The 18,757-nt window shown below is 36.8% G+C and overlaps 1 protein-coding gene across 1 annotated transcript in view; it reads left to right on the top strand.

Moving 5' to 3' along the window:
* The window catches only part of TM2D1 (TM2 domain containing 1), a 51,613-nt gene that overhangs the window by 16,326 nt on the left and 16,530 nt on the right, over window positions 1-18,757 (top strand). Inside the window, exons 3-5 of the mRNA XM_039255292.1 lie at window positions 1,358-1,466; window positions 7,501-7,592; window positions 18,206-18,279. Of these exons, the coding sequence (XP_039111223.1) occupies window positions 1,358-1,466; window positions 7,501-7,592; window positions 18,206-18,279 (275 nt within the window). The remainder of the gene's footprint in view (window positions 1-1,357; window positions 1,467-7,500; window positions 7,593-18,205; window positions 18,280-18,757) is intronic.

Raw genomic sequence — 18,757 nt, 5'->3', positions numbered from 1 at the left:
TTTAATCCCCACAATCTAGGTGATCTTGGTGCTATTTTTAACTATTAGGAATCTAAGGTTCTGAAAGAGGCAATGCACAGGTAGGTCATTCACGTCCCAAAGTTCTTGCTCTTTACACAATGAGGCTGTAAAATTTCAGGACTGCCTGCCTAGCACATAGTAAGTCTCTAAGTATTACTTCCTCTTATTATGTCATCTGGGTATAAGATCAAAAATGTTAAATGTTGAAGTGGTATACTACATCAATTCCTGGAAGTAATAGAGAAACAAACACATTTAGAATAATCTAGTGGGGCACCTACCTGGCTCAATCTGTAGAACATACAACTCTTTTATTTTATTTTATTTTTTAGAGAGAGAGACCACACAACCGGGGAGAGGGGCAGAGGGAGAAAGAGAATCTCAAGCAGGCTTCACACTTACTGCGGAGCTCGTTGTGGGGCTCGATCCCATGACCCTGGGATTGTGACCTGAGCTGAAATCAAGAGTCAGACTCAGTGCCTGGGGGGCTCAGTCAGTTAAGTGTCAGACTTCGACTCAGGTCATGACCTCACAGTTTGTAGGTTTGAGCCCTGCATCGGGCTCTGTGCTGACAGCTCAGAGCCTGGACCCTACTTCAGATTCTCTGTCTTCCTCTCTCTCTGTCTCTCTCCTGCTTGCTCTCTGTCTCTCTCTCTTACAAAAATAAATAAACATTAAGAAAAAAAAAAAAAAAAGAGGAGTCAGACAGCCAACTGAGCCACCAGGTGCCCCAGAACATGCAGCTCTTGATCTTGGGATTATGAGTTCAAGCCCCACGTTGGGCATAGAGAGTACTTAATTAATAAACAAATTAAAATTTTAAAAATAGAATAATCTGTTTAGAATAGGTGAAAAGAGTCTTAGTTTATGGTAACTGTCTTCTGCAAGAGTTGATATAAACTGAAAATACAAAATCAGATCATATTGAATTTAATTAATTACCCAATGAGTTACCAACAAAAATTTGAGAAGTATTCTTTACCGTAGAGATGAAATAAAGGTCAGTAATACTGTGCAATTCTTCCCTTGTCACCTTTGTCAGAGACAAGAGATTGAAGTAGATGGGTCATGCATTTTGCTGATAATGACAATTCTTACATGTTGAATTAAGACCACTATATCATATCCTTTATCTTGTACATGTGTGTTGTGTGTGTGTACACACACACACACACACTTAGGTATTTCTATCTAAAGTCTCATATCAGATATTATATTGGGATGTGGTTTGTTATAATTTTATATTTTCTTATGGTTTTTGCTGGTCTTATACATAATTACATACCTTACCTCCGGAAAAAAACACAATGTTTTCTTGCTTTTTTTCTGCCTTTAGTTCCTTGTTTTCCAGCACCCAACATAACTTGTAAAGATTTCAGTGGCAATGAAACACATTTTACTGGGAGCGAAGTTGGTTTTCTCAAGCCTATATCTTGCCGAAACGTGTAAGTCCATTACTGAAGCTAAATGTTCAGATTATTTTCCTGTGTTGTATCTTGACTGCATGGAGTAGAAATAAAGAGTTAATTTGTGGGGAAAATCCTACACTAATATAACTTATCTTTTTTCCCCATGTCAGAAAACCTCTATTCTAAGTGTGTGTTTTTATATAAATACAATTTACCACTCAGTAACGCCTAGTAGTTTACTATGTGAAATAAATAAAAGCTGTGAATAGCCTCATGCCATGTCAATTCGGTCAGTTTACACCACTAAATGAGTTGTGAAAAATTCTCTTTTTAAAATTTGGGGTTTCTACCATGAGAGACTCTTGAATGCTGACAAAAACTGAGGACTGATGGATGTGGGGGGGAGGGGGGGATGGGCATGAAGGAGGGCACTTTGGGGATGAGCACTGAGTGTTATGTAGAAACTAATTTGACAATAAACTATTTGTAAAAAAAAAAAAAAAAAAAGTAAAAAAGAAATAAAATAAAATAAAATTTGGGGTTTCTAGAGTGCAAATAAGGGGTCGTGTACCTGTAGTATTAAAAGAATGTTAATTATTAATCATTTGCATATTAAGGACATTTTGAAATTTTGTTTCATTCTTGGTAATAGGTATAAGTGATGAATGGTTAAACAGCATTCAAAAGTTTATTTGGGACATTAAGACAAGTGGTTTGTTAAGACTGTTCTTTATTTTTTAAAAATGTTTTAAAATGTTTTTATTTATTTTTGAAAGAGAGAGCGAGCGAGCACAAGTGGTGGGAGGGGTGCAGGTGGGCAGAGGAGGGAGACACAGAATCCAAAGCCCGCTCCAGGCTCTGAGCTGTCAGCACAGAGAGCCTGATGTGGAGCTCAAACTCATGAGCCATGAAATCATGACCTGAGCTGAAGTTGGATGCTTAACCGACTGAGCCACCCAGTTGCCCCAAGAGTGTTCTTTGTTTAAAGGTCTTTTAAGTTTGCCTTTTATTTTTGCTGTAGTAAAGCTGAGATTATTTTCTTATATTTCTGCTTTGTGCTAAAAATGTGATTTATTTTCACCCATTTTTATTAATTGGTGACACTGTATTTTTACCATTTAACTGTACATTGTTACATTTTATTTGATGGCACCTATTTGCAGTGTATCAAGGAATAACCACTATTTAGTTATTTCTTTTCTCTCTCTGTTTCTTTTCTCTCTCTCTTTTTTCTTGTTTGGCTATTTCTACCAGTTCTATTAGAATTCCTAGAAGTTACTAGTAGAGTCTTATTTTTGACCCTACTTCACTGAATTAATGAGGGGACTTTAGATTCTATCTTACTGTAAAATCCTAAGCCAATCACTTAAGTTTTTTGGGGGTTTGAAGATTTCTCATTAGTAAAGTAAAAATTGCTAAAAGGGGTTACTTCACAAGTACTTAGAAATGGTTTAGCCAAGTTTTGAATTTATAAGTTGATATTTCTACCATAAAAAATCCAAATGACTGTTAAGTGTTGGTGCAAGATACAGATTATAGTATAACAACTAAGAAAATCATGTGTTGAGAACGGCTAACCATTCAGGTTGGACTTGGAAGTTTATATTACCTGTATGGTAACCCCACAGTGGTCTGTTACTCAATTTCCAAGTTAGTTCTGATTTCTTTTCATAATTAACTGGGTTCATTGGGCTCAGTGCAACTGTGCTATACTAATCATGCTCACAAAACGCTGATGTCAGTGATGAGAAGAAATATAATTATCAGAAAAACCAGACACTCAACAATTATACTGACCAACTTATTCCCTCCTGTAGTAAAATCTACAATTCCAAAATAGAATTCACTTAATAAACATTGAATCAGAACAAAGGGAGTTTTAATGGGTAATTTTAATGATAAGTCACAAAATTAAGATCAACTCATAAATCATTTTCCTATATCAGGATATTCAGTACATGCCTATCTAAGAGCCAGCTGCTGGTCAGCTACTGAATACTCACTGACAGATTCATACTCATTGGGTGTTCTTTCTCCAGTTTACATATTTTCCTTCTACTCCCATTAGCATATTCATTTTCAAACTATATAATATTGATAGCTGATTAAAGCTCCTACCTTAATATTGTGGATATAGTCATTCTATAATTTATTCTCCAGCAACTAAAGTCTAGCAACCATGTCTGATTGATTACCAAGCCACACACCTATTTATACTGGCCAACTATTTTGGTTGGAGCAGGCTAACTGCTGTAACAGATGTCTTTAGAATTTCAGTGGCTTAACACAATAAAAATTATTTCCCATTCACATCATGGTCCAATTGGTGTTGGCTTGGAGGTCTGGATGAGGTAAGGAGAGTGATTGTTGTTCCACACAGTCATGCCAGAGCCTTGCTCCTTTCATCTTGTGGCTTTGCTTCCTCTAGTCCTCAGAGTCCTTTCCATTTAGCCAGCAAGTGAGAAAGAGGAAAAGGAACCCCATTCAGGAGTGTTTATGGGCCAGATCTAGAAATGGCACACATCACTTGTGTCCTCATTACATTGTGTAAAACTCAGTTATGGCTGCACTTAACTGCAAGGTGGAATAGAATACCTAGCTTAGCTATACATCTGTGAGCAAAAGAGCAGTGCTTCAGTGAACAGTTAGACAATCTGCTACACCACCCATTTTCAGGTTATTCTTTAGGGTGGTTTAATATATAGATAATTGTATTTTCAATTTCATTTCCCTTTCCAGCCAAGCTTTTTGAAAGACTTGTTCCTACAATAGTTCCCTTTCATGAGTTTTTCTGTCTAATGTAGCATGACTTTTGGCCATGCTGAAATTTGCTGTTATATCAAATAGATCTTTATAGGGGCACCTGGGTGGCTCAGTTAATTAAATGGCTGACTTTGACTCAGGTCATGGTCTCGTGGTTCATGGGTTCGAGCTCTGCGTCGGGCTCTGTGCTGACAGCTCAGAGCCTGGAGCCTGTATTCGGATTCTGTGTCTCCCTCTCTCTCTGCCCATCCCCTGCTCATGATGTCTCTCTCTGTCTCTCAAAAATAAAAAAATAAAGAAACCAACCAAAACCAAATAGATCTCTATAGACTATATCTTAATCTTTCTACAGCATTTGACATTCTCTTCTCTTAAAATACTTTCTTTCCTTGACTTCTAGTATAAAGCACTCTTCTATTCCCTTGATTCCTTTTCTTTTTTCCTTAAATCTCAGTATCCCCAAGATTATATCCTTGGTCCTGTTCTCTTTTTCTTTTTCTTTTTCTTTTTCTTTTTTAATGTTTATTTATTTTTGAGAAAGAGAGAAACTGTGAGATCATGACCTGAGCCAAAGTTGGACATTTAGCCATCTGAGCCACCCAGGCGCCCCCCTATTCTCTTCTTCATTCATCCCCCTCTTTGGCTTCTCTCACCATATTTATGTATATTAAGGTCCCAAACTGAATCTATCATCTTTTCCTTCAAATCATGTCCTCCTTTGTCTTAGTGAATGGCACCTGTTCTACTCAGTTTCTTAAGCTGAAATTTTGGAGTCATTCTTGACTTCTTTTCCCTCGTTCCCCACATTTAGCATGGTTGCTTCTGCCTTCTTGGTATTTCCCAGTTTTGTTCACATTACTCTCCTATTGCTACTGCCTAGTAGGTGATAGCTTAAGTTTCTTAAAAACCAACTAATTTATTTCTCTAGTTCTAGTCTGATGCCCCATTCCAGTGTCGATGGGACACCACTGCCCTCAGCATAAAATGTGACATCCTTATAATAACAGGATCTTTGGGCCATCTGTCACCTCCCATCTTCCCCAAAATGTCCTGACTGTCAGTGAAATGCAGAAAATATAGGATTATAAGCAGGAGATGGACATAATCAGATTTCACATTAAAGTGATAACTCCAGCTACCTCTGTTTCTTTATTTCTCTTTTGCAGCAAATCTCCTTCAAAGAGTTGTCTGATACTCCTGTACTTCAATTTTTTAAATTCCAGGCTTTCTTAAGCTTGCTTTGTTTGGTCTTTTTCCTGTATCACATCACCAAAATTTTCCTTGCTGAGGTCACTAATGAATGCCTCTTAACTAAATTTGGTGGTAAATTCTCAGCCATTACTTAAGGATGTATCAGTCACATTTAGCACAATTGATCACTCTGTTCTCCTTAATACTCGGTACTGTCTTCACTTGACTTCCAGGATACCACACTCTTCTAGTTTTACTTCTCTCTCAATGTTAGCTCTTTCTCAGTCTCCTTTTTCTCTTTTTCTCAGTCCAGCTTTTTCTCTTCTTGATCTCTTAATATCGGAGTATATCAGGGCTCAGTCCGTGAATCTTTTTTTTTTTGTTTTGTTTTGGTCTATCTGTTCTTACATGGAAATATCCTGGTTTTAAATACTTGGTATATGCTTATAACTCCATAATTTATATCTCCAGCCCAGACTTCTCTCTCTAACTCTAGACTTGTAAATCCAGCTGTCTTTTGGAGAACTCAACTTGGATGTCTGATAAACATCTCAAACTCACATGTCTAGCAATGAAATCCTGAACATCCTTCCAAGGTCTAGTTTACCCTCAGCCTTACCCACCTCAGTTAATACTCGTTTTATCCCTCTAGTTACTTAGGACAAAATCTTTAGTTTTATTCTTACTCCTCTGTTCTTTCATATCCTAAATTGAATACATCAGGAAATCCAGATGTTGCACTTCAGGATATATCCAGAATCTGATCACTTCTCAGTGTTTCCTTTGTTATTACTCCAGGTCAAGCCGGTATTAATTTTCATCTGGATTATGGCAAGAGCCTTCAGAGCCCTTTGTCCCTGTGGTAGTTCAAATTGGTTAGCAAATTCATCCCTCTCAATCACAATTAATTGAGCAACATACACTTTCCAGTCTATTGATTTGAGGCTTGACCCTGTGATCATATTTTGCCTGGGTAATGCACTCCAGTATGAAACAGGCAGAAGCTTAACTGTTCTTATGAGGTTTAGCTTTCCTCTTGAACCTTAGTGACATGCTCTGAAAAGAACTTGCCCCAGGTAAATGCTACACCTTCAGCTTGGGCCCTAGAAAAACTTAAGAGGAACTGATTTGAACTAAATACTAGCCTGGATTTAGACTGAGTCAAACTTCAGCCTGAAGCACCATCTCCTAGCTGAACCCACTCTGCATCAGCTGAACCACAGCCAGTTGCAGTCTAGGAGTGTGAGAATAATTCCTTGTTGTAAGCCACAGATATTTAGGGGGGTTTGTTATACAATGTTATTGTGACAGTAACTCACAAATACTCCCCTACAGTCTGTTTTCAGCACAGCACCTAGAGTAATTATTGTAAAATCTAAATCAGATCATACCACATGTTTACTTAAAATGCTGTAGCAGCTTCCCATATCTTTCAGAGAAAACACCAAAGTCTTTACAATGGTATTCAAGCCCATACATTATTTGCCCTTTTTGCCCCTTGTTATCTCTCTGACCTCAGCTTCTACTTACTCTTCCTCCGTTCTCTAATTCCACTCCTACTCTACTGGGCTCCATTATAGTCTTCAAACACCTTAGATATGCTTTCTTGCCACAATGGTTACTTTTGCCTGGGGCATTCTTCCCTTAGAGGTGTGGGTGGCTCACTAACTCACTGACTTCCATCAGGCCTGTGCGCATATGCTGCCTTCTCAATGGCGCCTACTTTTATTACCCTGTTCATATCTTATATCACCCTTGTCTCTACCCCTGGCATTTCTGAATTCCCTAAATGTCCTGTTCCACTTCTTTTTTTTGTAGCACTTATAACTTTCTAACATCATATATGATTTACTTTTAAAATACATTTATTTGTATTGCTTGCTGCCTGTAGATTGAAAGCTCTTTAGGGGCAAGGATCTTTGTTTATTTTGTTTATTAATATATCCCAATAGCCTAGACTGGTGCCTGACATGCAACAGCCACCCAAAAGGCATTAATTAAATGAATGAATGGATGAACAAATTAACAAATAAGTATTAATTAATAGTTTTATCTCCTGAAATGTTTATATGTTGAAGATACATGTATATAACACTCAGGTTCTAATTTTGTACAGAAATGGCTATTCATACAAAGTGGCAGTTGCGCTATCTCTTTTTCTTGGATGGTTGGGAGCAGATCGATTTTACCTTGGATACCCTGCCTTGGGTAAGTATGTTTCATAAAAAAAAAAAAAGAAAAAAAATCCTTGTGAGACTTGTATGGTAGGTAAATGTACCTATTCTTATAGATTAAATCTCTGCATACTATTAATAGTTACAGGTTCCAAGTAACTGGAGTTGAATAGTTAATGTCTTCTGTGAATATAGAGCTAGCTGTTAACTCTATAATTCAGCTTGGGTAAGGAATTTTGACTTCTCCCATATTTTCATCTTTTTGAAAACACATAAAATAAGTACTTCCTTGGGACAATAGGCTTGAGCTGTCATTGCTAGTACTGGACAACATGGTGGACATTTAATAAATCTTTTATGAATAAATGCATATCCCTCTATCCCTCTAAAAATATTTGCCTTCTACCTGAACCTCTGTCAGTGTTCCCTTGGGAATATAAGCTACTTTTTTCCAGGAGAAGTTGGATTAGAACTCTAGCAACTGGCATGAACTGGTGTAGATCCTGACTTTGTACCCTTAGCATCCCAGCTATATATTCCTTCTAGGTGTAATCTCCACACTTACCATAGTTACTAATGCCTGTGAAAACTATTTATATTTGATGATAGCTTTTGTTTGAACAATACTGTTATATACCTACCCTTATTTAAGCCTTATAGCTCTCTGACTTTATCAGCCCTTTTAAATCATCTTTACCAGGTAGGGAGATTGTCACCAGAGAGGTTAAGGGATTTATTCACTCTGGAGGCCTTGCTTTATTCTGTGACATATTTGTTGTTATCATCCTTGTTTTATGGATAGGGAAATTGTGGCGAGATTAAGAGATTTACCCAAGGACACTCAGCTAGTGACCTGAATTTGAACCCAAATTTTCTGGCTCAGGAGATCATACTTTATTTACTGTAGTACTCTGCTTCTCTGTTAGCCCTGTACTGAGCAAAATTTAAAGTTTCTGAATGTTCTGCTCTCCAGCTAGCAAGGCTAATTTTATTCTTTCCATGTTGCTACCCACCAGAGATCAAAGAGGAATCTTTACTGTAGTGTTACTGGGAAGTATGTTTCTGACAGCCCTACCTGGAACTCACAAATTTGTTTACTTAACAGACATTTATTCATCATTCACTACCTGTTAAGTAAGTAAGTGCTCTGGAAATAATGGTGAAGATCACAATTTTTTTTTAATTTATTTATTATTATTTTTTTTTATCATTTTTTATTTCTGAGAGAGAGAGAGAGGCAGCGTGAGCAGGAGAGGGTCAGAGAGAGAGGGATACCGAATCTGAAGCAGCCTCCAGGCTCCGAGCTAGCTGTTAGCACAGAGCCCGATGTGGGGCCCAATCCCACGAACCGTGAGATCATGACCTGAGCTGAAGTCGGACCCTTAACCGACTGAGCCACCCAGGTGCCCCATAATGGTGAAGATCACAGTTCTTATTGGCTAAGACCATCTAAAACCCTATAATCTGCACAGAAGGCCTCAGAGTTGCTAAAATAACAACCCTTTAGTCTTTCTTTTTATATGATGGATGGATAGATTGATGAACAGATGGAAGGGTGGATAGTTGGACAGAGAAACTAGATTCATAATGAGAAAGTAAAACGATATGGTGATGGCTAGAATATACTGAAGTTTTCTGCCTTTAAAAAAAATTTTTTTTAATGTTTTATTTAGTTTTGAGAGAGAGAGACAGCGCAAGCAGGGGAGGGTCAGAGAGAGAGGGAGACACAGAGTCTGAAGAGAGGCTCCAGGCTCTGAGCTGTCAGCACAGAGCCCGATGTGGGGCTTGAACCAACGAACTGCGAGATCATGACCTAAGCCGAAGTTGGACGCTTAATCAGCTGAGCCACCCAGGTGCCCCTGAAGTCCTCTGCCTTTATCCTTGTATTTTCTTTTTTTGTTTGTTTTTTTAAGTTTGTTTATTTATTTTGAAAGAGAGAGAGGATGAGCGGGAAAGGGGCAGAGAGAAAGGGAACAGAGGATCTGAAACAGGCTCTGTACTGACAGCGGAGAGCCTCATGCAGGACTTGAACTCATGAACCGGGAGATTGTGACCTGAGCCAAAGTCAAGCGCTTAACCAAACTGAGCCACCCAGGTGCCCCCTCCTTGCATTTCCTTCTATACTTTCTTTTTTAAAAATGTTTTTACTTTTTATTTATTTTTGAGAGAGAGAGAGAGAGAGCATGTGCAAGCATGAACAAGGGAGAGGGAGAGAGCGAATCCCAAGCAGGCTCCATGCTGTCAACACAGAGACCAATGTGCGGCAATGTGGGGCTTGATCTCACCAACCATAATATTGTGACCTGAGCTGAAACCAAGAGTCAGATGTTTAACCGACTGAGCCACCCAGGTACCCCTCTTTTATGCAGTCTTTAAGAAGATGGAATTATATAGGAGCAGCTGGGTGGCTCAGGCAGTTAAGCATCTCTTGGTTTCAGCTCAGGTCTTGATCTCACTGTGAGTTTGAGCCCTCCATTGGGCTCTATGCTGACAGCACAGAGCCTGCTAGGGATTCTCTCTCTCCCTCTCTCTCTGGTCCTCCCCCACTTGCTTGCTCTCTCAAAATAAATAAACTTTCAAAAAATTTAAAAATAAAAGAATTATGTATATGTTTTGGAAAGATTTCTAACATTTAGAAAGTTTTTAAAAGGTTAGGAGGGAAGAAGAAACACTTCTTTACAACAGTTTATTCTCTGATGATTTTGAAGAGTTAATCTATTTTAAATTTTAAATATTTGGCCTAATGAGTGACTTTTTGGTTTTTTGTGATGTGTGTTGGGTGAGCTTCATGTCATATGTGTAAGTTTATGTTTTTGTCTTACTGCAGCACATAATAATATGTAGTATGTATATTGTGAGTTTTTCTTCCTGCAGAGTTTTCTTCTTGCAAAGTAAAATTCTAGGTAATAAAGCTCTGTATAGTGGCTCTGGTTAGTGAATATTAGTTTCCTGCCAGGAGCTGCCTTTCTCTGGCTATTGCTCCTCCAATCGATTATTAGCTTCAGTCAAAAAGAACCTTTCCATTGGAGGCTGAGATTTCAGAAACCTGCAAGTGTAATTTTTTTTAAGTTTATTTGTTTTTGAGAGAGAGAGAGAGAGAGCACACGCAAGCATGGGAGGGGCAGAGAGAAAGGGAGAGAGAATCCCAAGCAGGCTTCACACCCTCAGCCCAGAGCCTGATGCAGGACTCAGTCCTCCAACCCTGGGATCATGACCTGAGACAAAATCAAGAGCCAGACTCTCAACCGACTGAGCCACCCAGGCGCCCTGCAAGTGTAACTTTTAGCATTTGACATTATGCTTCATTGTAAAAGTTGTTTTTTTTTTTTTTTTTTTTTTAATATTTAAGTAACTTACCTTATTATCACAACAATCTTTGGGTGTTCATTAGTTCAACAAATATTTTGGCTATTGGCTTAAGATAGAACCTTCTCAAGATTGTTAAGTCTGTCACTTCTTATTCATCTGCTTTCCAGCTTCTGAGTTTTTGTTGTTATTGTCTTGTATTTTCTTTATTCTATTGGGTTTGTGGACTTTAAAAATTCCTTACTATCTTTTAGTGGGATCTTGGAGAGAGAGGAGCTAAGTGGGCATGTCAAATTCATGATCTTTAACTGAAAATCCTCTTATCTCCTTAAGCATTCAAACATTTTATCATATCTTACTTTCATTTAAGCTATCTTTTTAAAGAAATTTTTTTAATGTTTCATTTATTTCTGAGAGAGAGAGAAGGGCAGCGTGAGTAGGGGAGGGTCAGAGAAAGAGGGAGATACAGAATCTGAAGCAGGCTCTAGGCTCTGAGCTGTCAGCATAGAGCCCGACACAGGGCTCGAAACCACAAACCATGAGATCATGACCTGAGCCGAAGTTGGATACTTAACCGACTGAGCCACCCAGGCGCCCCTCGTTTTAACTATCTTAATGTTAAGGATTTTGATATGTTTTACCAACTAATCTAATCTAATATGTAAAGTTATAATGTTTTTAAATTTTACAATATTAAATGTTTTTAAATTAAATTTTTATTTTTACTAAGAATCCAAGGTTAAAGATTTTTGGTATTTTTGAATAAAATGATTACCATTAAAAAAGTTCTTAACCGTATAGTACATTGTTGACTGACATGAAAATATAGGTAGAGCCTAAAATTATATTTTTCTTATAATCTTACTTAATCTTCATGGTTAGGAAAAACAGGAGTAGCTTTTTAAAATACTTCCTCAATACCATTTATGATCATTGGAATTTTATAAGAACAGAGTAAATAATGTAAATCATGCAATATGAAACCTACTTTTTCTAAGTATTTAGTGTTAAATGTGATATTTCATTATATAAATTTTACTTCAGGAATAGACAAGGGAAATTTGTTGTGGGGGTGAGATTGAGTAAAATTTGATAAGATCTAAAAATTCATTGAAGAAAAATTTTCACATATTTCAAATTCCTTTATAGCTCATGACTAACTTTATGTATAGCTTTACTACCTTTAATTGATTTATTCCTCAGTATACCAGTACTACATTAGCTGGAAACTTTTTTTGTTTTTACAATGAAACCTTAGTTTATATTTTCATTTATTTATTTTTTCATTTTAGAGAGAGAGCAGGATCAGAGGAGAGAGGCAGAGGGAGAGAGAGAGGGAGAGAGAGAGAGGGAGACAATCTTAAGCAGGCTCCATGCTCAACTCAGATCCCAGTGCTGGGCTTAATCCCACAACCCTGGGATCATGACCTGAGCCAAAATCAAAAGTCAGATGTTCAACAGACTGAGGCACCCAAATGCCCTGAAATCTTATTTTTCTAATAATATTCTGTCTTTGTATTCTTAATTTTTTTTAATGTTTATCTATTTTGAGAGAGAGAGAGTGTGTGTGTGTGAGCAGGGGAAGGGCAGAGAGAGGGAAACACAGAACTCAAAGCAGGCTCCAGGCTCCGAGCTGTCAGCACAGCCCAATGTGGGGCTCAAACCCACGGACCACGAGATCATGACCTGAGCCTAAGTCGAATGGATGCCTAACCAACTGAACCACCCAGGCGCCCCATCTGTCTTTGTATTCTTTACTGTAACATGTCATTTTTTTTATATGGAATAACTAGCCTATTTTGTTTTGCCCATCTGTAGCATTAAACTGTTATGGATTCTCAAAGATAATAGCTATTTTGGAGCAGTTAACAGGAGAGATACTCTTTTCACAGTGGTATTCTTTTTAAAATGTAAATGTTTCCTTATTATGAGAATAACAAAGTGTTTTTAAGCCCAAATCTTAAAAATCTTTGGCTATATTATTCCTTTTTTTAATTTGAAGTTTACCAGTTTGGACTAGTAGATAATATCCACAGATCATAGGACAAATAAAGAGATTTGTAGGTTAAATTGTTCTAAGATTTGATAACTCTTCTTTATGGTACAGATACAAAAAGAATAGTGATAGCTAATTACCAAATCATTATAGAACACCTGTGATTTGGCAAATAGCACTTCAATATGAAATAATCTGCATTGTATAAATGTCTGCATTATGCAGACAGCAGTGTTTACAAGACTCAACCTGTAATAAAAGAAAAAATACCAAAAAAATTTTTTAAATACTCAAAATTAATTTCTGTTTTTTTGTTTTATACCCAAATCCTTTTATTGAATTCATGGTTTTAAAATGTAAAATTTGGGTTACATTTTACATTTACATCTGAGTATAAATGAAAAACACTCAGAACATGAGTTTTATGAATATAACCTGTCAGTGTAATCTTTTTGAAAGAATATAATAGTAATGGTTCAGGATAAAAATGGATCCTTTTTGATTAGAAACACTTTTATTTGGAATTTTACAATAGATTTTAAAGTCTAAAACTGATACTCCTTTTCACAATAAGAAGTTAGTAAATAGTGTCTGTACAAAGAGACCTAACACTTTTTTTATTTGGGGGGAAAAAAAGTCCATCAACTTTTGGTAGTTCACAGAGAACTCACTTTTTTAAAACTGGTATTATGCTCAAAATAATGAAATCTACAAGAATAATGGTTTGCATTGATTTTGATAAACGCTGTTTAGAATGTATGCTACTTTGTGTTGTTCAAGTTGATCCAGTGTTTGTTTGCAAATAAGATAATTTCTATTGATATACTTTTTTCCTTCAGTAGTCATATTGACTAGGCAGGAGAATGACACAGCACTGGCATCTAGTTGCTCACAGAAAGGATAGGGAAGATAGATAAATAAAAATATATAATAAGTCATACTATGGGATATGTGCTGTGCTGAAAGTTAAGGGCAGGGCTGAGGAGGATCTGGGAATAGTATTAAATTCATTCTGGTGGCATTAGAGAAGACTTTCTAGAAGTTTCAAACAACTCTTAGAGCTAGATGATTGGGAATGGAAGGGGTGCAGAGGAGGACTCAAGGCAGAGAATAGCGTAGCACATATAAATGCAGAGATGAATGAGAAAACTATGAGTGCACAGCACATTGGAAGAGAACTTTGGTTAGTTTGGTAGTAACAAAGGCAGAAGGAATTTACAAGATATGAGATTAGGTTAGATGATCCTATTATAAAGAAAATAGACTTATGCTCTCTACGTTTCTGGATTGATAATAATTGTAAGAATAGTAGGAATAGTGGTAACAAAAGTAATGACTGGGCTAACATTTCAGATGTTTGCCATGTGTCATGTATTATTCTGAGTTTTTACTTTTTCTCATTATCTCTTTTAACCTTTATTGTCCTTCCTATCTTATTCCCATAAAATATTTTTATATTTGGAAAACTAAAACAAGTTTAAGATAACAGTATTAGCAATTTCCTTTAGTAAACTTATCCTTTGTGTTAAATTTGCTGAAATAGATACCATAGTTAATATTATAGGTTTGAATTTGGAGTGAAACAGGATATAAATCACTGTAATGATTTTAAACTTAAAAAAATGTTTTTTAATTCTTATTTATTTTGGTGAGAGAGACAGAACATGAGCATGGGAGGGGCAGAGAGAGAGAGAGAGGGAGACACAGAATCTGAAGCAGGCTCCACGCTCTGAGCTATCAGCCCAGAGCCCAGTGTGGGGCTCAGACCCACGAACCACGAGATCATGACCTGACCTGAAGTTGGATGCTAAAACCACTGAGCCACCCAGGCGCCTCTGTGATGATTTTAAACTTTCAAAAAAAAAAAATTTTTTTTTTTTTTTTAGAGAGAGCGAGCATGTGCAAACGGGAGGGAAGCAGAGGGACCGAAAGAAGAGTCCTAAGCATGCTCAGTGCAGAGCCCGACGCATGGCTCAAATTCACAAACCATGAGATCGTGACCTGAGCTGAAATCAAGAGCCATAAGCTTAACTGACTGAGCCACCAAAGCATCCCTCAATTAAAAAAAAATTTTTTTTTAAGTTTATTTATTTATTTCGAGAGAGAAAGAGACCATGCATAAGCAGGGGAGGAGCAGCGAAAGGGGGAGAGAGAGAATCACGCACGAGCAGGGTAGAAGCAGAGGGAGAGGGGGAGAGAGACTCCCAAGAAGACTCCATAGCCCAATGGGACTTGAATTCACAAATCAGGAGATCATGACCTGAGCCAAATCAAGAGTCAGACATAGCTAACTGACTGAGCCACCCAGGCACCCCACAATTGTTTTTTTAATAGTCAACTTAGTTCTTTAAAAAGCAGCTTTATTGAAGTATATATGACATACATTAAAATGCACATACCTTGAGTGGCTCAGTCAGTTAAGCGTCTGATTAAGCATATGACTCTCAGTTTCGCTCAGGTCATGATCTCACAGTTGGTGAGAATGAGCCTTATGTTAGGCTCTGCGCTGACAGCATGGAGCCTGATTGGGATTCTCTCTCTCCTTCTCCCTCTCTCTCCATTGTTCTCTGCCCCTCTCCTCACTCTCTCTCTCAAATAAATAAACGTTAAAAAATGCACATATCTTAAGTACAGTTTAAGTACTTAAGTACAGTTTAAGATGTAAATGTAAGTCACACATATGTGTACACCTATGAAACAATCTCCATAATCAAGATAATGACCAAATACGTCCCTACCCAAAGCGTCCTCATGCCCATTTGTAGTCTCTGCCTCTTGGCTTGTCCTGCACTTTCCCAAGCAAACATTTATCTGCTTTCTGTTACTGTAGGTTAGTTTGCAGATTTTTAAAAATATTTAAGTATCGTCTTAGATCTGTTCTATGGTTTCTTTAAATGTGTTACTTTAAAAGTAGGTGACACTCAACTAAAGTTTCAAACACACGTATCATTCCCTTATCTAATACTTTATCTGAACAGGAACCTCTCATGTTCATTCTTCTGAAGAACCCTTAAGAAGGGGTTCAGCAGCAGAATATCAAGATTTTCATGAACTCATTATTGTTCTCTCTTTTGAGTACTGTCACATCATTTTGCCAATAAATATACAGCTGCATAATACTCTCTCCTATTATTAGGTGTTGTACCTTGATTTTCTGAGGCAGTTCCTCCCTGTTAAACATTTAGATGGTTTCTAGTTTTTTGATAGTCATACAAGAAATATTTATCAAACTCTTACTGTCTGTCAGGTACTGTTCAAGGAATCAATTTAAGTAAGATAGATAAGGACCCTGCCTTTAGGAATTTATATGGCAGAGTAGGAAAGAGAATGAATGAGAACAAACAAATGAGGCTGTTACAGATATTTTTAGTCGGCACCAAGAAGGCAATAAATAGGTGAGAAGTGACAGGGCAGGGGCTTTGGAGGAAGCAGCATGCTGCTTTAGATAGGCGGGTTAGGAAGACGGCTCTGAAGAAGTAACTGAGAAATGACCAGAGCTACAGAATATTGTTGGAAGAAGTCATGACAAGAGCAAAGGGTCTGACATGGTCATATTTTCTTCATAGAGTAGCAGTTAATTAAAGACAAACTTCTTTTGGACCATTCTTGACATTAATCTTTTTGTAAGAAAATTGAAGGAAAGGAACCTCTATGATTTTTCCAAATTTACACCAAAATGCTACATGAAGAAGGGTGCATTTCAGAAATATAATGAATGAGTAAATGGATAGAATATACCAAGTCACTGGATCAAGTTCTCTGGGCAACTATAATAAAATGCAACTAATGAAAAAAATAATTTAAGGAATTGTTATAGAAGATAATGGCTAAAAAGTTAGAGGTCTTTAGGAAACAAAAGCTGAGACTATTTATCCATTCATTTAACAAATATTGAGCATCCTACCTGTGATATGATGTAATGTTGTAGGTACTAAGGACACAGGAATAAATAAAACAGATAAAAGACCCTCCTTTAATGGGACTTCCATGAGACAAAGATGGAACAAATATAAAATTTTAGGTAACATAACAAGTGTTCTGAAGAAAACTAAAAGCATAATTTTATATAATGTCTGTAGTTTACTATTTTAAGATTATTTCCAACATGTGTTATCTTAGTACTTAAACATTATTCTGCTGTATGTCTAATTGTCTAATACTGAAAAAGGAGGAATAATCATCTAATGTACCTACATATTTCAGTCTTATTTGTGTATTTCCAAATTGCATGCAGGAGGTGATCTCATCCACTCTTGTGATTTTAGCTGATCTATTTGTAGTTGATACTTAGAACTACCCTTTCACGAAGAGTCTTATTTCCTACCATTTTTATATCCCAAATGCGATGTCTGGAAAGCAATTTAAGTTTAAATATAGAAGAGAGATTACTCATCCCACCCCCGCCCCCAATCTGCCTCCTATATTTCATCATCATGTTTTGTGTAATATCGTGTGTATGTCCTAGATTCTATGCTCTGTTATTATGTTTTAGTACCTTAGTTCTAAGGTTGGGACTGAAGGCAGAAGCGTATATAGTGCACAGAATTATTGATTTTGAGTATAGAATTAATAGACATGAGATGCTTAGAAAAAAAGTATGGGATAATTGTAAGATAATTAAGTATAGGGTAAAGATAATTGGGTTGCTAATAAGATTTTACGATTTAACTGTAAGATCAATGTTTTTTCCTGGTTATTTTTTCTGTGCCCTGATAATCTTTATTTATTTGAAGTTTCTATTGTAAATTTGTACTAAAATTTGGATCACATATGTATTAAGTCTAAATAAATAAATAAGGGTTTTAGGACCAAAAGATGTTCTGTAACTGGTGTACTGAGATTTAAAGATTTATTTCTTTAGGCCTTTTCTCTAAAGAAATTTTGTGAGATTACACTAAGGTTTTTTTTTTAAGTTTATTTATTTATTGTCAGAGAGAGAGAGAGAGAAAGTGCGTGTGGGGGACAGGGAGAGAGAGAATCCCAAGCAGGCTCCACACTGTCAGCGCGGAGCCTGATGCAGGGCTCAAACTCACAAACCGTGAGATCATGACCAGAGCCAAAGTCGCTTAACTGAGTGAGCCACCCAAGCAGGTGACCCTACACTGAATTTTTATTTCAGTTTATCATATTTATTTCAGTGAATTAATCATTGTTTGTGTCTTTTTTATGTAGAGGGTCCTTTAAACCTTTCTCATATTTTCAGGTGAAGATTTGATTTTTTAAAGTGTTGGTTTTATATTCTTAATATAGAGTTTGTGCAGTATACATAATGGCTTATTGGAAAACAGAAAAGTTAAAATTTATAAGACATTCTGAGTTTTAAATGAATTTATCTTCTCTTCTAGGTTTGTTAAAGTTTTGCACTGTCGGGTTTTGTGGAATTGGGAGCCTAATTGATTTCATTCTTATTTCAATGCAGGTAAGTTAGTTTCAGTCTAGAAGATGAACTACTACATTCAGACTTGAGTTTTGTGATCTTTTCCTGGTATATTTTATATTAGAAAGGACACTTTATCTCTTAACTCACAAAAACACCCTGTGGGGCAAAGTATCCCTTGATGGGAACTGAAAAGGTCCCTCAAGCAATAAGTACTGTACTGAACCAGCAAGACCCCACAGGATTGACCCCAAGGCAGTGATCTACCTGACCTTTATTGCCCCACCTTCATGTAACCACCTTTGACCCACATTTTCGTGATATAAATCTACAAGTATTTTCAGCACGTTGGAGACAGTCTTTGAGAACTTAGTCCACCATCTTACCAATGTTAGCCTCACTGAAATAAATTCCTTTCTTGTTTCAAAAAAAAAAAACTAAGAATAAATATATTAGAAAGCAGGAATACTTTTTCAGTTTTTCTTTAGATGTTAGATCTTAGGGATCATAGCTATGTTTC

The sequence above is a fragment of the Hyaena hyaena genome, unplaced genomic scaffold (assembly GCF_003009895.1).
Source record: "Hyaena hyaena isolate Hyena2069 unplaced genomic scaffold, ASM300989v1 scaffold_521, whole genome shotgun sequence".
Classification (NCBI taxonomy): Eukaryota; Metazoa; Chordata; class Mammalia; order Carnivora; family Hyaenidae; genus Hyaena; species Hyaena hyaena.
Note: the sequence above shows the minus strand (reverse complement) of the source record. Positions and strands in the feature narration are given on the sequence as shown.